General features: G+C 46.9%; 1 protein-coding gene across 1 annotated transcript in view; it reads right to left on the bottom strand.

Annotated features, from left to right (window-relative positions):
- NCAPH2 (non-SMC condensin II complex subunit H2) overlaps positions 1-14840 on the bottom strand; it is a 391747-nt gene that overhangs the window by 124136 nt on the left and 252771 nt on the right. Inside the window, exons 15-16 of the mRNA XM_078677885.1 lie at positions 11731-11801; positions 11411-11537 (exon numbers count right to left, since the gene is read on the bottom strand). Of these exons, the coding sequence (XP_078534011.1) occupies positions 11411-11537; positions 11731-11801 (198 nt within the window). The remainder of the gene's footprint in view (positions 1-11410; positions 11538-11730; positions 11802-14840) is intronic.

Raw genomic sequence — 14840 nt, 5'->3', positions numbered from 1 at the left:
CGACCCTGTCACTGTGTATCTGGATGTAGTGCTCTTGCAGCGTTAGTGCCTGTAGTTCGCTCACCCTGCGTAGCGAGGTGATTGCTACCAGAAAGGCTGTTTTCATCGTCAGTATTTGCAGTGATGCCTTGTGGATGGGTTCGAAAGGTGCTTTCATGAGCTCTGTCAGTACCACTTTCAGGTTCCATGCCGGCGGCGGCATCCTTTTTGGTGGCGCTATTCTCTTTGCCCCTTCCAGGAATCTCTTTACTACCCTTGATCTGAAGAAGTTTCTCCCAGTCTCTCCCCTTGTGTATGCCACAATTGCTGCCAGGTGAACCCTTAGCGAGGATGAGCTTAGTTTGGCTTTCAGTAGGTGTGTGTGAGGTATCTTAGCACCGTTGATTCCTTGGTCAGCTTCCTCTGCAGCTTTTTCTTGCTGCACCATAGAGTGAATCTTTTCCATTTTTCCCCATAGCATTTGCGTGTGCTGGGCCTCCTTGCCTCTCGCAACACCTTCAGGGTGCTCTCTGGGAGCTTTAGGTGTGCGAACTCTAAGTCCTCAGCAGCCAAGCCGCTAGGCTGAGGCCCTTCAGCTCTGGGTAAAGAATTTCTCCGTTCTGCATGGAGAGTAGGTCTTTTCTTTTTGCGAACTTGTGGGGTGGACCCTGCGTCATCTCCATAATCTGTGAATACCATGTCTGTCTGGCCCATTGAGGTGTCACCAGGATCAGTGTCATGTTGCTTATCCTGCACTTGTTGAGCACCTTGGGGATCAATGATATCGGGGGAAAAGCGTAGGCAAATGTTTTTGACCAGCTTATCCATAGGGCATTCCCCTGGGATTGTTCCTCTGGTTGTCTGGATGCAAAGTACTGGCATTTTGCATTTTGGCGTGTTGCAAACAGGTCTATTGTTGGGGTGCCCCATCTCCTGAATAGTCTCTCTGTTTCCTGATTGATGAGTTCCCACTCGTGGGATGCTGAAGTCTGCCTGCTGAGCCAATCCGCCTCCACATTGTCCTTCCCTGGTAGGTGTATGGCCAGCAGATCTATTTTGAGTGGTATTGCCCATCTCCATATTTCCTGCGCTAGGCTGGACAGAGGGAACGACTGAGTCCCTCCCTGCTTGTTGATGTAGAACATCGTTGTTGTGTTGTCCGTTTGTACATCTGTTTCTGGAAGGCCTTCAGGGCCAGTAACACTGTCTTCAGTTCCAGGTAATTGATGTGTCTGACCGCATCCGCTGGTGTCCACAGACCCCTCACTCTGAGCCTGTTCATGTGTGCGCCACATCCCTTCTGGGATGAGTCTGTGGTGATGGTCACAGTTGGGTTTGGTGGAGTTAGAGGCTTCCCTACTGTAATGTTCTTTTTGGTCCACCACCTCATCTCTTCCTGCACTTCGTGCGTTACAACCACTAGATCCTCCCAACTTCCTGTAGCTTGTGACCATTGTTGTTGCAGCCATTCTTGGAGTGGCCTCATGTGTAGGCATACATTGGGGACCAGGTGTATGCATGACGCCACCATCCCCATGATCTTGCTCGCCGTCCTCACTGTCAGAGCTTGCCCCTTCTGGTATTGGCGAGTCTCCCTTAGTAGGCTGAGTGTCCTCTTCTCGCTGGGTAACACCCTGCATTGGATTGTGTTGATCTGAGCCCCCAGGAAGATCTTCACCTGCTACGGCTCCATTGAGGATTTTCCCCAGTGTATGGAGAATCTCAGGTTCATCAGCGTGTTCTTGACTGGCTGTGCATGCTCCTCGCATGTTTTGCGAGAGTTTGCCAATCGTCTAGGTAGGGGTACACGTGGATCCCCTCTCTTCGCAGATGTGCAGCCACTGCTGCGAGGCATTTTGTGAACACCCTTGGAGCAGACTTTAGACCGAAAGCCAGGGTTGTGAATTGGTAGTGATCCTGGTTTACTGTGAATCTTAGCATGTGCTTGTGCTTCCTGTTCACTGGTATGTGCAGGTATGCATCTTTGAGGTCCACGGTGGACATGAAATCCCCGTCTCTTATTTGTGCGATGACCTCCTGTAGGGACGTCATTTTGAATTTTTGAGTCTTTATATGTTTGTTTAGGAAGAGTAGATCCAGGATGGGTCTTAGGCTTTCGTCCACCTTTGGTACCAGGAAGTAGTTGGAGTACACTCCCTTGTTCCTTTCTCTGAATGGGACCAGTTCGATGGCTTTCTTCCGGAGGAGTTCCTGAGCTTCTTCTCGGAGCAGCGTTAGCTCCCTTCCAGAGTGCTCTTTTTTCTTTGGCCTTCTGCTTGGCGGCCTCTTTTCCAACTCTACGCAGTATCCGAACTGTATGATGTTGAGAATCCACTTGTCTGTGGTTATTTTTCTACATTCTTGGAAGAAAAATCTTAGCCTGCCGCCCACTGGTGTTACATGATCTTTTGTGTCTTGTCCGTGTAACCCTCTCCCCTTTGCTTTCCTGTGATCTTCCATCGGAGGGCTTGAGTGGGGGAGCACATCCTTCCGTGCGAAGTCATTTGGAGGGGGGTTGCTCACCGCCTCTCCTTCTCTGGCCTCTGCCGTTTCCCCTCCCGCGAAAGGACTGGCCCCTGTTCTGGAAGTGCCAGGTCTGCTTCTGCTGGCCCCGATTGTCACCCTGGTGGAACGCCTGGTGCGATGATCCCGGTGTGTTACCACCTCTTCCGTTTGGCCTTCTTGCCGGAGTGCCTCTTCTCATCCCTCTGAATTGCAGGGCCCCCATGGACCTTGCTGTTTCGTTATCCTTTTTTAGTTGGGTGAGCTTCTCATCAACTGGGGCGCAGAACAGCGATTCTCCGTTGAATAGAGCGTTCAGGATGTTGTTCTGAACCTCTGTCTTGAAGCCTGAGATCTTGAGCCAGGCATGCCTTCTCTCTGTGATCCCTATCGCCATCAGCCTGTTGGAGGTTTCTGCTCCGTCCAAAGCTGTCTTCAGGCAGGAGTTCGCGATGTTTTTTCCCTCTTCAACGAGGTGTGTGGCTCTCTGCTGGTATTGCTCTGGGAGGTGTTTTAGCAATTGCCCCACCTCGTCCCGATGTTGATATTGGTGCCTGTTCAGGAGGGCGTTGGAGTTTGCCATCCGCCAGTGCATTGCCGCGTTTCTTTCGATTTTTCTGCCTGTTAGGTCCATCCTCCTGCTCTCCTTGTCAGGTGGTGGCCCAGATGTTGTCGGGACGTTGGCCCTTCTTGCAGTTGCAGCGATAATTGAGTCTGCTATGACGGACCCCTTGATGTAGGGAGGGTCATGTGAGAGAACTTGTACTTCGTCTCCGTGCAAGTCGCTGGTTCTTTGAACGCTTCCTTTCCTTGGTCCATGACACTCTTCAGCATGGGCAGGGACTGGCTCCTTGTCTGTGTGGGAAGCAAGGTTTCCAGCAAGAAATCCGCTTTAGGCTTCTCTTCCTCCAATTTAACCCCATAAGCTGCTGCTACTTTCCTGATGACTTCATCGTAAGCCCCAATGTCATCTGGCGGCGAAGGACTCGAGGGGTATGTCTCCACAGCCTCCTCCGGGTTTTCGGCATCGATGTCCTGCCAGTCCAGGTCTTGAGCCGTCGAGGATCCCGAGTCGTAGCCCGAACGCTGATCCCCATATTCCCCCTCTGTGTAATAGAGGTCTTCCTCTTCTCCCTGATCAGAGGGCTCCGGAGTTTTCAGCGGTTCTTCGGCGTCAAACTCCTCGTGCTCCTCTACCTCGGCGACGTCCGTCGAGGGCTTCGAGGGGATCCTGTAGCTTCTCATCTTTTCTTCGAAGTCTTTCTTCCTCTGGAGGATGTTCTCCATCTCGGCCTCGAGCCTTCTTTTCTTTTTCTCCATCTGCGCGGCATGCTCGGCGTCGAGCGTTTCGGCCGCCCTCTTCGACGTCGAAGTGATTTTCGAATCTTGTCCTTCGAAGTCGAGGTTCCTCTTTCGGGGACCTGCTTCGACGACCGTGGCTTTTCGCCGGTCTTCGCCTTCTGGGAGTCCTTCTCGAAGGATCCGCTGGGCTGTTTTTTCGGAGGATGCAGCTTCGGTCGTCGAGGTTTTCGGCGCCGGTGCTCCCTTCGAGGCTCTAGACTCTGATTTTTGAGAGTCTGCCTCTGGCTTTCGAGGCCCTGTCGTGGGTTTCGGGGTCGTAGACTCTCCTACCTTGTCTGATGTTTTCTTATCGGTCTCTGCGACCGTGGAGATATCTGGTCCCTCGGCGATGTTGTCCTCGTCATCGGTGGAGAGGCCCAGATCGTACAGCGACGGTGCCTGGCCCTTGCCCTGCATCGTGTGGTGAGCTATCCTCTGCTTCCCTCGGATTCTGAGTGTCTTCGGTGTGAAGACGGAGCAGGCGTTGCAGTCCTTGCTCCCGTGGTCGACCGGCAGGCAGAGGTTGCAGACCGGGTGCTGGTCCTTCTGCGCGTACTTGTGATGGCAGTTACGGCAGAATTTAAATGGTGTATTGTCCATTACTGCGCTCAGGGGGCCCCATGTGCGCGCATTCCCCGTCGGACGTCGAAGATCTCGAGTTAGTTCTCCTCCTTCGTCGTCCCGGCTTTGATGGTCTTCTTCTCCTAGTCTTTTTAAGTTCTTTCTGTAGAATTTTCGGCGTTTTCTTCTTCTTTTCTCCTTCAAATTTCTGGAGCTTCACGCGACGATCCAGACCCAACGGCGGAAAAAAGAATCCGAAGATGGCAAAGAAAAAAACTACGATTCCGGATCCAACCACCAGATTGCGGAATATGCACAGCATAGTGAATCCAGAAAGATTCACGCTGCAAAACCAGGGCTACTGGAGAAAGCCAGGTTGGGACTCGCGCTGCCCTTGCCGCAAAGCTATCGCAAACCATTAGCAACAAAGAGGATAGTAGCAAGGACTCCGAAGTAGATAAACCGGCTACCCCCTAGATTCCACAAATGTTTCAAACTGCTTCAGGGAAAAAGACTACGATTCCTGTAGTTAGACTTACTGACCCTGGCGATATTGATGGTGATACTATGTTGGTTGAAGCACTTGAACAGCTCGTAGTTTCTCCAGTTTTGCTACAGAGTTCCCTATCATTACCACCACAAGCTGTGGCAATGATTACTGATGAGCACGAAGGGAGCAAACATAGTGTGGTCAATGCAGCCAGTGCTACTGGGGGGAAGAAGCAATTGATCCTGTGAGCAGCAAAGGACAGTGAATTTTATTCTCTTTCCGAGCAATCAGATGGAACAGATCTTGATTGTGATCTAGAAGAGGAGGCGGATTTGTCAATGCTCGAAGAAGTCACAGAGGATACTACGCCTATCACAAAGCCGAGTAAACAGAGTGAGAATAACTTGTGTGATTTAACTGGCGATACTGATACTGTTAGGAAGCGGGGTGCAGATAGGGATATGGCTAATTCCGCTGAGCTCTCCGATTGGGCTTTACCAGATGGCGAACCGATGTTTGAGAGTCTGGATCTATCTGAGCAGGCTAGTGGTGGTTTGGGGACCACTAGTCAAGTTTCGCTAGAGGAGATTTTTAAGGCTATTTCGGAACATCGGCTAGAAGGCAGAGCTGAACATCTAAAAACCCACACTGCTTGTCGGAAGCTTCAGAATACTGTTCGACGTCTGGCAAAGACTTGTAATGATTTTACGGACAGAATGGTAGAGGCTAAAGGCCACATCTCCACATTGGAGGATCAAGTAGCAAACCATAAGGTAGAAATCGCCGATATTAAGGCGCACAAGGAAGATGTACATGAAAAGCTTGCCGATATGGAGAATCGACTATGTCGTAATAATCTGCGCATTTTCGGGATCCCTGAAGGGCTCGAGGGGCAGGACATTTGTAAATTCGTAGTTGAACTGTTTGAAGAGGCATTTCCGGAAGTGAAAGAGTGGAACTAGGCCCAGGAAATTGAACGGGCGCATCGATTTTCATTTCGCCAACGACCAGTTCGGACTGGGCAAGCTGTTCAACATCCACGCGCCATATTGATTTCATTAAATAATTTCCTGGCAAGACAGACATTTTATGACCTTGCTAGACCTGAGAAAAAGAGATCTGGGAAAGGGACTGAATTTTTTGTACGCCCCGATTACTGCCACTCCACTGTGGAGAAACGCTGGCGGCTTCGTCAATTAATTGCACCATTCCAATCTAAGGGCTTACAGGTTTTTCTTTTACAACCAGCTACTCTAAAAACGGTGTATAAGGGGCAGAATCGATTTTTTACCTCTGAGGCCTCAGATAAGGAATATCTTAATTCTTTGGGTTGATGAAATCGTGCATTGGCCTTTTGATAGCTGATTAGATATGTGTATATATGTAGGAATATGCACGTAGATCAACTGTTGATTACTGTTAAGTTTAGTTTTTTTTAATATATATATATCTAGATATGTTGGTTTAATACGCGATTGTCCGAGCACTAGAGATTCTCTCATACTCATCTAAAGGGTGATTGGCCCTATTGCCGTGGTTGTTGGGGGGGGGTCACTTGTGGGGGGGGAGAGAGGGGGTATTTGGGGGGTTTCCACGGGGTATGGGGGTGGGTAGTCTTTGGGTTAAAGGTGTAAATGGGAAAATGTCAGTTCATAGCATATGCTGCAAGGTTGTAGGAACAATTTTATTTTGTATTATATATATTAACGGCCTGTGTCAATTCAGGGTTCAATTTAAGGTAAATGGCTAGTAATAGTCTGCGTATATGTTCATTCAATGTATGTGGATTGAACAATGTGCTTAAGCGTAGACGTGTGATGCGGGAACTTCGGCTAATTAATCCTGATATTATAGGTCTTCAGGAAACCCACGTGCCATGGGGCAATCGGAAGATTTTGAATGAACTGGGCTATACACTATTAGTAGCATCAAGGCAGGCTACTATGATTCGCGTGGTTGCAATTTTGGGGAGCCAAATAATAACTACCACGGGTAAAATCAAAGCTGATCGTCTAGGACGGTGGGCAATCGCTGAGTGTATTGTTGGGGGGGCACAACCACAGTATGTACCGTATACGGCTCGAATTTGGATGATACTGAGGTCCTTGATTTTTTTAATGTCGAGCTGGCATTGTGGGGTACACCCCTAATATTGCTATGGGGTGTTAGTATACATGGTGAATTTGCTACTTGGGACCCTCAATTTACTAGATATACTGGCGGTAAGCCACATGTCTTTAGAGCACTGCGTCAACTACTGCTTCAGCATGGCCTAGTTGATGGATGGCCATTGGTTAATCCGGGGGACCCTGGGTATACTTTCTTTTCCTCCCCCCATAAAAAGTTTGTCCGGCTAGATTATATTTTTTTGCCTAGATCATTTACTAGTGGTGCTTGTATGCAGGTAATGCCGCGGATTACATCTGATCAAGGCCCTGTCGTTATGGATTTGCTTCCTTTTAATATCCAGCGGTGTACAGCGGTCATTTTCATTTAATAAGAAATGAATATCTGATGAAGAATATGTATGTCATATTCAAGTATGTGCTCAGCAGTTTCTGGATTATAATAGAGGCACAGCTTCTCAAGCGATGGTATGGGACTGCTTTAAGGCAGGGCTGCGGGGTGAAACTTGTAGCTATGGGTGTTCTCAACAGAGGAAACAAAAAGCTGCTATGGATAAACTGCTGGTAGATTTAAAAAATGCAGAGCATGAACTCATTTTGGTTATTAGAGCACACCGTGATAGTGAATATGCTCAGACTAAGGTTGCATGCCTTAAGGCAAAGGTCAATGGTGTTTGGAGTCAATATATAGCAACTCAGTATAAAATCCACCAAGCTGAGAGATAGGAGTATGGTGAATCTGTCGGTAGATGTTTAGCTCAAAGACTTCGTGGTCGGCAGACATCACAGCATATAGTGGCTTTAGAGAATGACCAGGGTTGCTTGGTTGAGACGATGGATGGCACAATGCAAGTTTTACAACACTATTACACTTAATTGTATACCCAAGAATATTTATCCCAAGATCACATTGACCAATTTGTGTCTAGATTTGATTTATCCGTGGTTGAGCCCACTGTTAGAGAGGAGCTAGAAGCCCTAATAACTATGTTAGAACTTGAGACAGCACTTAAGGTCCTGGCGTTAGGGAAAGCTGCCGGTCCAGACAAACTTCCGTTAGAGGTATATCGTTTGTTATTTTCTATTATTAAATATGACATACTGGCCACTTTTATTGCTGCTCAAACCGGCACCCCTCCTCCTTCGTGGGATGATGCAATCATAGTGGTATTTAAAACGAAAGATAAGCCCCCACATCTTCCGGGGTCATATAGACCCATTTCATTAATCAATGTAGATGCCAAGATATATTCTAAAATTCTTGCTACTCGCCTAATTCAAATTGTACCATCATTGGTGTCTTATCATAAGCACGGTTTTCTTCCTGGCAGAAGCACTGTTAATCATTTGCACCGTGTGATTGCTGTTTTGGATGACGCATCAGCATTTCACAAAAATATTGGCTTGGTGTTTTTAGACACTGAAAAAGCCTTTGACCGTGTGGCGTGGGCATTCCTATGGGCTATAATGGGTAAAATAGGGTTTGGACCCCAATTTTTGTTTGCCTTACAAATTATGTATAAACGACCAAGGGCCAACATCTGTGCGATGGGGCAGGAGTCAGCCTTTGTCTACATTACTCGGGGCACACGGCAGGGATGCCCATGCTCGCCGCTATTATTCGCCATTTACATCGAGCCATTGCTGCGAATGCTAGAAACTACCCAGTGTAAACAATCATTGGTTGTGGGTGATAATCAGGTACGGGTTTTAGCTTACGCTGACGACATTGCGGTCGTCACATCTGATCCGGAACAAGAACTATGCGAAATTGAAAATGTAACATAAGAATTTGGCTAATTCTCTGGGTATAAATTGAACATCACCAAAACCCAGGTAGTGTGTACTGCTGGGCTATGCTCCAATGATTTACGAGTTACCCACGAGGCTAAGTACCTTGGAATTAAAATTAGGATGTCGCTCCAAGAGTTAGTAACCGTGAATTGGGCTGATATATTACAATCGGTCAAGCGACAGCTGGAAAAGTTGGAATGCCTTCATTTAACGATGGTGGGGCGACGAAATTTTTAAAGATGTGTATTTTACCTAGGGTACTTTATTATTTTCGGCGGGCCTCCAAATTTATGACATTGCCGCTTTCAAGAGGTGGATGGGGAGTTCCGAATTTTGTTTTTTATTATTTAGCCTGCCTTCTTCAGAATATGAAAATTTTGGTGATAGGGGGGGGAAGACACCGGTATTTGAAAGCCCTAATATTTACTTAATGCTATTAGGATGTCAATCTCGACAAGTGCTGCTACGTTTTCTTGAACTGAGTTATTATAAAAGAACTAGATTCAAGACCGTATTCTGGGACATTAAGATGCGGACTTGGACGGATAAAGGATTTGTTTGCTTAGGTAGCATGTTTCATGCCGGTGTTATGGTTACATTTGATGATTTAACGGATAAACATGCGATTCCCCAGAACAATTTTTTTTAAATATTTACAGCTACGGGACTTTATTTTCAAGCATCGTAGTATTCTGCCTATAGGCATTAATGATTTTCTCGAAGTTCTGAACAACCGGCCAAGATCGGGACTTTATATGATAGTTTGTTGTGCACGCAGAGTGATGATATTGATATACAAGAGGGAAAATGGAGTCCTAGACTTGGTATTCCTGGCCGGTTTGTTCAAGAATCTATTGATATGGCTGGCAAAATTACTCTGACGGCCAACTTGCGGTCACAACATTATTAAACTTTGTTCAACTTATATCATACACCGGTTAAGATGATGAAGTGGGGCAATATACATAATGGGAAATGTTATAGGTGTCAAGCCGATATGGCGGACATTGTGCATATATTTTTTGATTGTAGAGTGTTGAAACCATTTTTTGTATCTATTGCACAATTTCTGTCAAATATTTTAAATTTCGATGAGGTGATATCTAGAGAGATGATGCTGTTTGGATTATGTAAAGATATGGATATTCTGCCGCTGTATTATCAATATCGTTTTATCTTTTTTATGGCAATGTCAGTTGCCCGATTATGCATCGCCTCTTTGTGGCTGAAGCCTGATGCGCCTTCATATGAGATGTGGCGGGCAAAGTTTTATAATGTATTCCATCTAGAATTCAATATGTACCGCATCAAATCATTGAAAAAACAACAACTGGGGATTAAAATTTGGCAGCCTATGATTGATCACCTAGAAAGTGAATGCCCAGATCACTTTCTAGGTGATCAATCATAGGCTGCCAAATTTTAATCCCCAGTTGTTGTTTTTTCAATGATTTGATGCAGTACATATTGAAACCCAAAGAAAAGGCAAAGTGGTTGAACATTAATTCCATAAGTAAATCACTGCTGGTAGTACTTATTGCTGATTTACTTATGGAATTAATGTTCAACCACTTTGCCTTTTCTTTGGGTTTTGTTTATAATATGATGGTTCGATTTTCTGGTGTTCTACTGAACTTGCAGCACTTTATCTAATGGATTGATGTCTATATGTCTTTTATTTGTTTTGATTATGCTATGAACTGAATGATAATAAAAAAAAAAAGAAAATGTCCATAGTGAATTAAAGACAGTAACTGAAAGTCACTGCAAGTGTGCATTTCCTCCCATCCAAGTGGCTGTTGTTGCACACTATCTCAACGGAGTGCCACAGGGGAGCAAGCACTGAAGAAGTCAAGCTGCCAAGTCCACCATAACTGCAGATGCTGTGAGAAGCTGATAAAAGACAATGGCTCTGAAAAACAAATGTATAATGTACTTCATATTTGTGTGTCTGTGAGAAAATGCCCTCTTTCTGCAGGGTTGCCACCACTTTTTGTAGGTGCTCTATCTAATTCTTCATGGTCAAGAAAGACACAGAATGGACAAAAAATAAGTAAACAGTGCCAATGCCTCAAACTCATCTGCCACTACTAGCACTCTGGTCACTCGCAATGCCCCAAATGAACACTTTGCTGCACTGAAGCTCCCAAAGTGCACAAGGACACTGTGCCATTAAACTGGGAACACTACCTGGTAGAGATCATTGCCTTGAAACAAGCCTTTTCCACCTAACTGAAAGATTTTATTTTCTATATTTGAAAAAGATGGAACACCAGAGCTGATCTGGCAAGAAAACCAAAGATTTTGAAAAACAGTGCGATGAAACAAAAATTACTTCGCCAAGGTCAAGCTCAGACAGTTTTATTGGGGCTGAGTAGCCTGGTATATGCTAGCGTTCAGAATAATATTTTAAAAAATTCTTCTGTTTAGGACAAAAAACAAAAAAGTATATGAGATCCGTATTTGTGACCTGAAAATATTAGAAGGTTATGAATGTGTTGAGTCCCGTGATGTTTTACTGGGATATCTTTTGAACCTAATACTGCATTCCATTGGCTGAGTGTTCTGTGCTCCCACTACCTGTAACTTGCAGACCAAGGAAAAGGCCTTAGTATACCTGCCAAACCATCGTGATCCAAGTAATCCCCTGTACGATCATGCTCAATATGATTCAGGTGAAGCTCATCTGCATTCTCCTCTTGCTGCCTCTGAAAGTCCTCTGCCTCCTTTGCAAAGCGGGAACCCTAAAGAAAAAGACTAGAGCAAGTTAAAGACATTTCCGGCCATCACCCACTGTTTATTTTCTATTGATCGAGACAGAACACAGATAACCCCACATATGTCCACCCTCCACACCATTTGTTTTACCCACATCAAGACACAAGCACTCTAGGCTTTGCATCAAATAACTTCTCTAGTATAAAGCGGTGTGCTTACCATCCTCCGTAGCAACTGCTTCTGCGCTGCCATCCGTTCTTTTAAATGCTTCCAATACAGGACTTCCATATCTAGCAGAAACAAAGCAGGACCCAAGTTCAAAGGCTTGTGTACCAAAAAACACATCTAGAATAAGTACAGGTCATGTAACGAACTAGCACCTGCACCCAGGGACCATTTCCCAATGCTAATGCTGCTCCCAGTGTCAACAATGGGGATATTATGAATAGTAATCACAAAGAAGTGTTGGCATAGGTTTGCATACTGGTATGCGAAGGTGCTTCAAGAATTCTTTCCCCCTGGCTAAAGCATGCAAGAAGATCAAAACAGGACACTAAGGTAACAAACTTAGTTAAATGAAATATCACACAGCAGATTATTCCCTAGGCATGACATTTTTCTAGGTGGAAGTTTAAGCCGACTGAGAAATCTTTTATATGATGCTGATCCTAGTAGGTAAAGTCTAGATGACAGCTCTCTCACAATGCTCAAATTAACTCCGCTATCAAAGCCCCACTGACCATACCCAACACACAAGTTACTACTTGTGTAACGATATATCTGTAAGAGACATTAGTTAGTATTAGATTCCTTACCTTAGAATATCCCCAGGCGTCAGACTGGATCCGGAAACTTTTGCGTAGCAGTACCCTTGCGCGTCGGTAGGCGTCGTCTGCGGCTCCGCGTCCGTCGTCGTGCGCGATGTGATGACGTCGTCGGAGTACTTCGACGCCGCCTCCGCGTGCTGACGTCAGTTCTTAGACACAGCTTTTCCACGCCAGAAACGCAGAGCGATGTTAAAAACCAACACTGGTGCCATTGAAACTAGGGCCCTGAAAGGGGTTTACCCTAACCCTAGATATCGGTTCGCAGAACGGGGAGGATGGGTGGGTCGGTAAGGAATCTAATACTAACTAATGTCTCTTACAGATATATCATTACACAAGTAGTAACTTGTGCATCTGAAAGACACGTTAGTATTAGATTCCTTACCTTAGAATAGATTATTATTATTATTATTTTGCGATTTGTAGAGCGCCTGGTGACCCGTAGGCATCCCCGCGCTGTAAATCTGTGAAGACCAAGAGAGGGGGAGAAAGGAAAACTATTTGGGGAACAGGAAGGTTTTTAGTTTTTTTCGGAAGAGGGCGTGACAAGGTTCCAGACGCAAGCTGCGTGGAAGTGAGTTCCATCCTGCGGAGGCTTTAACCGAGAAGCGACGGCCACCGGTGCGAGCCTTCTTGAACTTAGGAACCGTGGCCAGGTGTTCGCCGTCAGAGCGAAGGAGTCTGGGGGCTTTGTAGGGAATGACCATGTTTTTCAGGGCGGCTGGGCCAACACCGTTGATGAGTTTATGGGAGGTGCACAGGGCCTTAAACTCAACTCTCTGGCGAACAGGAAGCCAGTGCAGAGTCTTAAGTGCAGACCTGGCTGAGGCTCTGGGTGGAAGGTTCAAAATGAGCCTCGCCGCCGCATTTTGGGTGCGTTGGAGTTTAGCCAAGGTGAAATCAGGTGCGCCGAGATAAACGGCGTTGCTATAGTCAAGCCGGGCTAAGATGAGCCCCTGAACCAGTAGTTTCCTGGATAGGGGGGGAAGGAGAGGGAGGATCTTGCGAATAGAACGCAAGAGGCCGAAGCATGTCCCAGCTGTTTTGGCTGCCTGAGTCTTCATAGTGAGGTCCGGTTCCAGCCATACTCCTAGTGTTTTAATTTCTTTTTTTGGTGTGGGGATTTCACCAAAAGCGTCCGACCAGACTGATGGAGGGATGGAGGTCCATTTATTGCCCAAGAGCATAATTTCGGTTATAGCACCGTTCAGCTTCAGGGAAGATTCGCACATCCAGGTATACCCCAGCAATACCAACCCCGGTGGTGGGTCTGCGAACCAATAATCACACCAGAAAGTCCTGGAGGACAGAACGGCCAAAGAAGCCATCCCTCCGGACTTGGCTGTCCAGGCAGTAGTGTCTTGCAAACGTGTGCAGTGATGCCCACGTAGCCGCCTGACAGATGTTCTGTAAGGGCACCCCCCCCGGCCCAGGGCAGTTGTAGTCGCCGTGGCTCGGGTGGAATGAGCCCGTAATCCAACAGGGGGCTCCTTTCTAGCCAAGGAGTAGCATGCCTGGATACACAAGATGATCCACCGGGAGATGGTCCTCTTGTGCACCGCTTTCCCCTTCTTAGCGCCCACGTAACCAACAAAGAGTTGGTCATCCACCCGGGACTGGCGTGTGCGATCCAAGTAAAATGAGAGCGCACGTTTTGGGTTCAGACGGTGGAGCCGCTCTTCCTCTTTAGAGGGATGCGGTGGTAGGAAGAAGGTTGGCAAGGTGATAGACTGCCCGATGTGGAAGGCCGTGACAACCTTGGGCAGGAAAGATGGCTTAGTACGCAACACCACTTTGTCCGGATGGACAGAAAGGAAAGGTGGAGTACAAGAAAGGGCCTGGAGCTCACTCACTCTCCTGGCAGAGGTGATGGCAACCAGGAAAGCAGTCTTCAGAGTAAGAAGGCGGAGAGGACAGTTGTGAAGTGGCTCAAAGGGAGCGCACATCAGAAATGTAAGAACCAGGTTCAAGTCCCACTGAGGCATCACAAACGGAACAGGAGGAAACGTGTGTGTGATGCCTTTAAAAAATCTATTTACAATAGGGGACTTGAACAAAGAAGGTTGATCAGGCAGCCCCAGAAAGGCTGAAAGGGCAGAAAGGTAGCCTTTGATAGTGCCCAGAGCAGAGCCCTGCTGGGCAAGAGAAAGAAGGAAGAGAAGAACCTCAGAGAGAGGGGCAGCAAGAGGATCCACAGCCTTTGCTGTGCACCATGCCAAAAATCTGTTCCACCTGCAGGCGTATACCGACTTTGTGGAGGGACGCCTGGCTGCCAGAATGACGTTACAGACTTCAGGAGGCAAGTCAAATGGCCTCAACTGTCGCCGCTCAATCTCCAAGCATGGAGGTGGAGACTGGACAGGTTCGGGTGGAGGACCGTCCCCTGCTGCTGCGACAGAAGGTCCTCCTGAAGAGGCAGACCGTGATCTTCTTCAGCACTCTGGGCAGAAGTGGTATAGGCGGAAAGGCGTACAACAGACCGCAACTCCACACGCGACGAAA

This window comes from Lissotriton helveticus, chromosome 1_1 (assembly GCF_964261635.1).
Source record: "Lissotriton helveticus chromosome 1_1, aLisHel1.1, whole genome shotgun sequence".
NCBI classification, from domain to species: domain Eukaryota; kingdom Metazoa; phylum Chordata; class Amphibia; order Caudata; family Salamandridae; genus Lissotriton; species Lissotriton helveticus.
Note: the sequence above shows the minus strand (reverse complement) of the source record. Positions and strands in the feature narration are given on the sequence as shown.